The sequence below is a fragment of the Momordica charantia genome (assembly GCF_013281855.1).
Source record: "Momordica charantia cultivar OHB3-1 chromosome 2 unlocalized genomic scaffold, Mcharantia_2.0 BLBB01000002.1, whole genome shotgun sequence".
In the NCBI taxonomy this organism is placed as follows: Eukaryota; Viridiplantae; Streptophyta; class Magnoliopsida; order Cucurbitales; family Cucurbitaceae; genus Momordica; species Momordica charantia.
In genome coordinates this window covers 9139021-9148227 of record NW_028275160.1, presented here as the reverse complement: position 1 = coordinate 9148227, position 9207 = coordinate 9139021, and the positions used below count along the sequence as shown (strand labels likewise).

General features: G+C 32.3%; 1 protein-coding gene across 1 annotated transcript; it reads left to right on the top strand.

The window, feature by feature from the left end:
* The first annotated feature begins 4854 nt into the window (after positions 1–4854).
* Positions 4855–8982, top strand: CGLD27 (DUF1230 family protein (DUF1230)). The gene is made up of 7 exons (XM_022293753.2): positions 4855–5297; positions 6460–6612; positions 6683–6760; positions 7487–7582; positions 8257–8292; positions 8388–8575; positions 8661–8982. The coding sequence occupies exons 1-7, from the start codon at positions 5055–5057 to the stop codon at positions 8821–8823; spliced, it is 957 nt and encodes a 318-aa protein (XP_022149445.1). The 5' UTR covers positions 4855–5054; the 3' UTR covers positions 8824–8982.
* The last annotated feature ends 225 nt before the right edge of the window (positions 8983–9207 follow it).

Here is a 9207-nt window from a genome sequence, read left to right as displayed (position 1 = left end):
TATCTCTATTAGTATGAGATATTTTGATTGAATTCCAAAAATAAAGTCGTGATGGTTATGCCAGAAACGGACAATATCATATCATCGTGGAGATACTTGGGAGGTATGAAGGTAGATTTGTCCTTAATTAGATTTTTGTTTACCTATCGACATTTGTATATGTTCATAGCTTCGATACTGATACGTGGTAAATCGACAATTTTATAGTGTAGCAAGAAAATGGACAAAATATAAATAAAATATGATCACTAGCGTGAATATAAAATTAGTATTGATAATTTTTAACTTATTTTAAAAATGATAGAATGTTTATTTGTTAATTTAAATATTTGTTATGAATTTTTTTTTTATAAATATCAGTCGACATCGATATTTTATCGATATTTCCATCGGTATTGACATTTGAAACTTTGGCTTCAATTAAGTGTGTGATTGATCCATTGCCTATTAGACATTCTAAAGAATTCATGGATGTAGTTGATACAAAATTGAAAGTTTAGAGTTATACTAGATACAAAATTTAATTTTGTGTCTATTAAATTTATGAATTTTTTATCTAAAAAAAATTTCATGAATTTTGAAAATTCTGTGTAATAACCTTTCAAACCGTACAAAATAAAAAATTTAGAAATCTATTAGATATTTTTTAAAGTTAAAAAATATGTGAGAGAAGCTAACCTGAACCACATCCTAAAAAGGAAACATATATGTGAGACACGAGAGTCCATATCTAACCTTGTTATTTAACCTTATTTATTTCTATTTTTTTTAGTACAACATATAGAGTTGGGGGATCGAACTCACAATTTTTATGGTTGAAGATATATGTCAATTACGGTTGAGCTATGCTCGATTTGACTATTTTTTAATGTTTAAATTATAAAGTTTTTGGACTCAAATAACCTTACTTAAAACTAGATAAGGGATCCAACTCAATTCCACCACGAAAATATTTAGGTTAACTAAGTAGATAAATGTCAAATTTTTTTTTAAAAGAAAAAATTTAATAGGCGACTGCAAATATGTATTTTTTTTAATACAACATGTGGGTGTAGGATCGAATTCACAATCTTTTTGGTTGGAGATATATGTCAATTACCACTGAGTTATGTTTACTTTGGTAAATCATTTATTAACTTAAATAATAAATAATAGTAATAAAAGTAAAATTTATTTTTTGTGATAGTCATTCATCTATGTAAAATTGATGATTAACATAGATATTGATTAACTAGAGTTATAACCATCACTTAACTTAGTAACATATAGCGAATTTGAGCATAGTTAGATATCTATGCCAAACTAGAAGGTCGTGAGTTCAAATCTTCACCTCCACATGATGTACTAAAAAAATATTATATATATATTTATATATATATATTTTGATTGTCATTGTCATTTTTTTTATTATTCATTTTATTAGTAAAAAATTAAAACAATACTTTTATCAAAATTATTTAAGAATAGAAAAAACCATATTAGTTTCTGAAGATAAGAAACATATGTTTCAAAAAGAGGGAAAAAAACAACAAACACAAATTGTACCAAAAAAAACTTTTAACAACTCAAGCTTGAACACGATTTTTTCCCTAAGAGACAATGATGTTCACTGCAAAAAGAGTGGAGTAAAGTAATACACAAATTTGGAACCCATCATACGTTGATGCAGAAATTTAAGCTCATGAGATTTCACCAAATTCACACAAATATTCTAGAATAAAGGGGTAGATGAGACCTACAAAACAGAAGAGCACTAAAGACCGATGTGGATCTTGCCACACAGGTTCCGATGCTTAAGTCAGAATCAGAGTAGTTGAGTAGGGGTTTTGGCGTAGCAAATAGTAGGGACTTACCTTACTAGTACATTTTATCTGAATCTAGGGAGAATCCTGAGGCACTATGATAAGACTTGATTAAAGGCTAAAAAATGTAGGTTTACATGCTTAGTTGATGGTTATTTTGGATGAGAAATGTATGTTCATGCATATAATTTTGGAAAAATGTGCATAATTTGTGGTTAGAGACTTTGGAATTCAGTTATAGGCAGATGAAGACTAATTTGGATAAATATGCTTATTTTGTAAGGAAAAGTGAAGATTTATTATCACAATGCGTCAGACACATCGCAAGACCAGAAATTCTAGCTTATTAGAGGAATGAGCCATCTAAGTTATTTTGAAATTCCAACTTCACAATGCTTCAGCCACTTTAGATTATCAAAACGAGAATAACAACTTTTGACCAAGTAATTAGTCCATGATTTGTTATTAGTTCATAAAATCTCTACAACCTCATTTGATTCCAACCTCCGATGCATTTCTCAATATCTTGTTGCCTCCATGGTCTATAAAAGGAGCTCCCAAACATCACTTCAAGGCATCTCATATTCTTTCTATGTTTTAGTTCTTCCTTTCCAATTGTTATCAACTTTTGTTTTTGAGTTTTTATTTTAGCATTTCAGTTATGTTCTTGTTTATCCTTTGTTTATTTTATTTCAATTCTATTTGTTCTAATTTTGCACTTTCCAAGAGTAGCTAAATTATTTCTTCAACCCTCCTACGAATGGTTTGGTTCATATATTTTAAATTACATCTATCAATGAACACGACGTATTACGCTATCTTTTGCTTATCTTGATTGATCTAATTCATCCAGTTGATTTCTTGTTGGTCACTTGTTTAAATCACATTAGTTTGAATTTAATTCTGAAAAGGTTAGAGTCAAATGGATCTCATCAAGGTAAAACAGGAAGTTACTTAGAAGTAAGAACTAAAACAAGATCTTAGACATAGACTCTCTTACCTGTTAAACGTAAGTTGGAACTTGATTTATTTAGGATTCTAGAGTTGCATAGACATATGTAAACATTAACCTAAGCTTCTAAACAAACCAAAAGTGGTATGAAATATGAGTTGAACTAGTTTACATAAATTGAGTTTCATTACGGACACATTTGATAGGTGTAATTCATCTTTTAGAACTAAATCTTGGTAGAGGGATTGACTTTTTAATCTTTGTGTTTTTAATTCGTATTCCCAACAATTTCACCAATTTTTATCCCAAGCCCAATTGCTCACTCAAGCAATTTACAAATCAATTTTAAAAGAAAACTAGTTGCTGTGGAGACGAACTTGGAATATTTCCAGATTATTACTTGTGATGTGCACTTACACTCACCCTCTAGCTATTAAGCTGAAGCGTAACACAATATCTTCTCCTTTTGAATATAGACATATTCTCCTAAATTTAGGGAAAATCTAAAGTCATTACGATAGCTTCTCTTTTAAATTTAGGTGAAATTCCAATGGTAGAAAATATGATTTTCTCATCCATAACACAATACAGTATCACTAAAGTTTTCACAAGATTCTAGATCTATATCTTTAAATTTTATTTTATTCATTTCAACCTTAAAATAGTGATGTTTGACAACCGTGTATAACTTATTTTGGAAAAATTCAAATCCATTTTAGTGATTTCGATCAATCACTAATTTAGCAATTCCTTAACTTTAAACACATTGTGGAAGACTCATGACTTATGCAACCAGTGTATCATATTTCTATTGATGTGTCAGCATCTTCATGTCTATGAATTCAACATCGACATAAGAGGCAAATGACATTTGTATAGTATTATAAAAGAATCGACAAATATAAAAAAAAAACAACAAAATATCACTAATGCGGGCATAATAATAATTTTTTAACTTATTTAAAATGATGAAACGCTTATTCGTTAATTTAAATATCTTTTTTAGAAATATCTATCGAAATTGATATTTTCTTGATAAGATCCTCGTATCCGGACCTCAAAGTTTAAACTTTGACATGATCTAAGATACATATGGGCCCAATCTTATCTTGAGCATCAACTATTCATATTGGGCTTATGCAAACTTATCAAGCCTTGAAACCAGTAATTCTTTGAGCTAGTACAAGCTTGGTATGGGAAAAGAAAAAGAAGAAAAATAAAAGGGAAAAATAAAAAAAAAAACTCCACCCAATAAGCTTGGGAGAAGGATTTGGCTTAAGATTGTTTGCATATGAACTTGTTGTTTGGAGTTTATCACGCAAACTTATGAGTACTCCCAACCTACTTCTTACAAACTCGCTCATTCGCTATGCTTTTTAGACCTCTACTTAAACCTCTAAATCTAACATTGTCAAACTTACACCCGAGATACCTTCTAAAATACTTTTCATGATTAAGCAAAAACACGTGTCTTTTTAGTACCTGCAACAACATGTCTTCAAATGGTTAATTAACTTATGTCGTTCCAAACAAATGTGTGACATGACAGGGGTAGGAACAACCCCATGTCTAAGTACTTTTAAACAATTTTCAGTACTTGGTTAATTAAGAAAAAAAATGATATTGACAATTCTAGAAGTACCAAAGAATCTGTAAAAGTACGGGTAGGAGAAACGTTCTCTTCAAAAGTACTTATAAAACAAGTATATTTTTTAAATGTCATTCTAAAATCACTTTGAGTAAAAACATGTCTTTCTTCCAATTGTTTATCTCTAATATGCCAAATGAACATCTCACATATCACGTGAAAAATGCATAATATAATTTGAAGTATTATTTCCATCATAAGCTATCATCTCATATAATTTATTTTAATACAGCGATTATGAGGATAGATAATTGACTCTTGAATCTCAAGAAAGAACATTAGTATTTTATCCATTAGGAAAATCTTATGGTAAACAAATTTAAAAAGAAAAAAGTTTCAAACTCTAACGCCATCCAATGGGCTCATGGAGTCGAGAGGTCCAAAGCCATTTTCTCGCGCCAAGCCTCAGAAGAACGCACGCAGCCACGCGTTGAACAAACAAACCGGCGAAGTCCTAATTTTGCAGCCACAAAAAAATTGGGATAATCCCACGAAAGGCTCACAAAAATCCACGCATTGAGCGACAAATCTTTTTCCTCAATCCTAAACTCCAATGGGCCACACTTCCGATTCCGCTGCCATTTTTCTTCTCCTCCGGAAGCAGTCGGGGCTCGGCCGGGCGCTGCAATCGGAGAAGCCAGAAGAGGAGTAGATGCTAAGGCTGAATCTGTACTGCAGCGGCTGCGGCTGTCTGATTCGGAGCGGGAGAGATGTGAGGGGTGGGTTTGGGTATGGTTCGTCGTGGGTGATTCGACTGCGGGGAAATCGGAGGCTCAGTCCAGGGGTTTCGGCCAAGGCGTTGAAGGATGATCAGAGAGACGGCGGCGGCGGCAGATTTCCTGGGCGGAGCTGGGACCCTGGCTTGGAAATTGAAGTTCCGTTTGAACAACGCCCGGTATGGATGAATTCATCATCATTTTGAAAATTTCTTTTGCAAATTTTGGACTGATGATAGGTTTCTTCTGTTTCATGTTGGGATAAAGATTGTCAGATTATTTTTTAAAAAATTTAAATGTTAGAAGTAAGAGTGAGAAATGAAAACTTGAAAAGTAGAACAACTATTGATTGAGTTGCTGTGCTTAAAGCCAATGGTTTAGAGACATGGAAGCACAATTTTTGTAACTAACAATATTTTAGAGCTTGATAATAGTTTTATTTTTAGAAAAAGCATGCATGAAATTCAATATTTTTCATTGTTTTAATTATTTTACAATCGTGAAACTAAAAAGTAAAAAGGTTAGTTTTCGCCTCTTTTTTGTTTTGTTTTTGGAGTGGCTGTGAATTTAAGTAATTGAAATAAAATATTACAACTACAGCATAGAACACTAGTCAGTTAATTGATTAATTTAACTATAGTTTATTAATATTTAGGATAGTCACCAATCATGTCCTAACATAAAATAAAAATATACCAATGAACATTAACAAAGGCAATAACGAGGGGGCTAACTAATTTTTTAAAAAAATATCATGCTTATTAATTTTTTTTGGGTATCAAAATGCAGATATACAAATATTTTACCTTTAGTTGGGCTTATATCTCAAAAAGTGTTTATAAAAGTCAAAAACCAAAAAGAACAAAAAAAAAACAAAAAAACTAGAAATAAAATGAGGTTTCTCAACCACATGGTTGGTATAACAAATGCATGAGAAAAAAAGTATTCAAATATATAGATTTTTAAATAGGTTGTAATTGTGAAAATGATAACCCATGATGAAGCGGGCGCGGGTAATTTTGGGTATAGGGAAGTAAAGTTCTGACTCTCAGTTATAAAAAGAAAAAAGGAAAAAATGACAACCCTAGAAGGAATATTTTATTGAGGCGATTACATAAATAGCATAATTTTTAAATGTAGTAGAGTTCAAAATTTTACCAAAATAACATTATTTAAATCATGTATTCGCACAAAAAATGTCACATAAATGTGCCAACATGAGCGATTAAGACATCTTGTTGATTCTTTAAAAGAGTCGGAGGTTCAGCACCTCATCCTCACATTTATTATACTAAAAAACGTCACGAGTGAAATTTATCAATTTTCTTTGTGGGAGTGCAGGTGAACGAATACTCATCTTTAAAAGACTCGGCACTGTACTCGTGGGGGGAGCTGGGAACAGGGCCTTTCTTCCTTCGCCTTGGAGGGCTTTGGTTAGCGAGTTTCACACTCCTAGGAGTTCCCATTGCAGCCGCAAGCTTCAATCCTTCAAGGGTACCCTACTTTACAACCCCAATCTAATATGAAAGGCTTTTAATTGATCAAGAAACCTTGTTTCTTTCAGGAACCTCTTCGATTTGTGCTTGCTGCTGGAATTGGAACTCTTCTCCTCGTATCTTTGATTGTCTTGAGAATATATCTGGCAAGTTTCTTCAATATCCATTATTATAGTTCTCTTCTGGCTTAGGTGAAAGGGATTAAAATTGAAGTGGCAGTGGAGGTTGAGAATGCGTATAAAAGATTAAATATATCATAACCTATTAAGTATCGAATTAACTTTTGGATATAGTGATAGGTTAGTATCTTTGAGTATGAGATCTTGAGTTTGAACGTTTGTGATATCATTCCATTTCCAAGCCATAAGTGGGGGAGTGTTAAGAATATGTATAAAAGATTAAGGATTTTGGGATGTCTTTTGGAAAAAAAAATGTTTTTAAAGTGAAGTATTTAGTTTTGTTAGCACTTTTGGAAGAAAACTAACTAAATACTCCATCTAAAAGGTGATTTTTATCTATTTTTATAATTTCTCAAACTATTTCAGATTATCGAGGATTTTAAAAGTGTTTTTGATTGGTTAAAAGTACTCTTTAAAATTTTAACCAAACACTAACAACTTTTTAAGAAACGCTTTTAGTTTCCGTAAGCACTGCATGCCAAACACATATTGAATATGTCATAATCTATCAATTTAAGCTTTTGAGATTAGTGATAGTTTGACATGATATCAGAGCAAGAGGTTTTGAGTTTGAAGCTTATAGGGGTGTGCTTGGTTAAACCCTCGAATGAGGGGAGTGTTAATACCTTAACCTAGGAATTTTTAACTTTTGAGTTTTGCGGTAGTTTAACCGTCAGATCATGTTGGTTGTAGGGATGGAGTTATGTGGGAGATAGACTGTTATCGGCAGTCATACCTTACGAAGAGAGTGGATGGTATGATGGCCAAATGTGGGTCAAGCCACCCGAGGTAAATTCTCTCACCCCAACTCATTGTTTCCCTTGCTTCCTCACTTTTAACTACAGAGCTAGACAGAGGTTTTGTTTTTTCTCTTCCTTTTTAATAATAGCTGAATATGTAAATTGATCTCTATGGTATATTTCGATTTGAACTTCTAATTTTCTCGTTAATGGATCAATTTATTTCAATTGAGTTCTTTTTTGAAAGGAATGCTGAATCTGTGATGATTTGGGGATTGAAGAATGAGATGGTTGGTATGGTTGAATAATTTGTGTCCAAAATAATTAAGAGACAAGAAATATGGTGGAGTTATTCATTTATTATTCCATGTGGACGTGCTGGGATTCATTAAGTATTTCATGTAGGTTCATCGTTTGGTCATTGGATGTATTTATTCACTAAAGATATTTTAATTATACATCATACTTTCATTAAAATACTTTGAGATGTCCTTGAAAATGGTCATAACATTATGTTCATTCTTTATATTTAGCCTAAAAATTATTTTTACCTTATCACGTTAAGCTTTTGAGTTTAGGTAGTTACATGGCAGGAGGCAATCTCGAGTTCTAGTTGTTGCTCCTCTCCGTTCTAAATAGTATTCTATTTTTTATGCCTTGTTTGTATATTTGAGAGAATTTTTAAGAATATTAGATTTACTAACCATTTCATTTTCATTGAAGGTCTTGGCTCGTGATAGATTGTTAGGATCTTACAAGGTACGATCCAATACCGAGACAATAGAATTTAGAGAAAATTCATTTTAGTATGAAATACTATTAAGAAATTTTCATTCAACTAAAAAAATTTACAGGTTAAACCAGTGATCAAAATGCTCAAACAAACTCTAGTTGGAACAGGGATTGTTCTTGTCTCAGCAGTATTATTGTTCATATTCTCTACGCCAGTGGAGGGTTTTCTACAAACCACATTCTCCACAAGACAAAGCTCACCATCCAACGTTAATCAAGATCCTAATATCAACAGAAAATACAACTTAAGGTAACTAAATGAGATTGTGAATCGAGGGGTTCTCTCCATGTGCTCTACTTTGTACTTAGCAATGAGTTTGTATGTTTGTTTGCAGAAAGGAGGAGTTGCTTCGGTTGCCGGTCGAGGTCTTGGCCGATGACGAGCTTGCAGCCGCTGCGGCCGAGGCAGCCGATGGAAGGCCGGTGTACTGTAGAGATCGGTTTTACCGGGCACTAGCAGGAGGACAGTACTGCAAATGGGAGGACTTGATCAAGTAAATACATACAAAGTTGGGGAAGAAATATTCTTAAGGTGTTCTCAAAAGAATTGTCACTCTACATAATTTGTCAATTAATTGTAAGTCTTAATTTTTTTTATAATATTTTATATTCATAAATTTTGATTTTAAGAAATTTATAAAATCCGTCTTTACAACATGTAGGAGGGTTCAAACACATGATCTTTTAGTTGGTGATACATGTCTTTATCGGTTCAACTAGGCTCAAGTTGGTTCATCTCTAATACATAGAAAGATACTCATTTAATCACTCACAATGACTAAATTGTAGCTTTAAATTAATATATTTAGCATACCAATTTCATCATATAAATCTTTCTTTCGGAAAGTCTTACCAAATAATATTGGTTGACGCTATTATGTG

Coding starts and splice junctions, on each gene's coding strand:
- CGLD27 (XM_022293753.2), top strand. CDS start 5,055: ATGCTAAGGCTGAATCTGTACTGCAGCGGCTGCGGCTGTCTGATTCGG. Junction 6,613..6,682: donor CAAGCTTCAATCCTTCAAGG/GTACCCTACTTT, acceptor TGTTTCTTTCAG/GAACCTCTTCGATTTGTGCT. Junction 7,583..8,256: donor TGTGGGTCAAGCCACCCGAG/GTAAATTCTCTC, acceptor TTTTCATTGAAG/GTCTTGGCTCGTGATAGATT.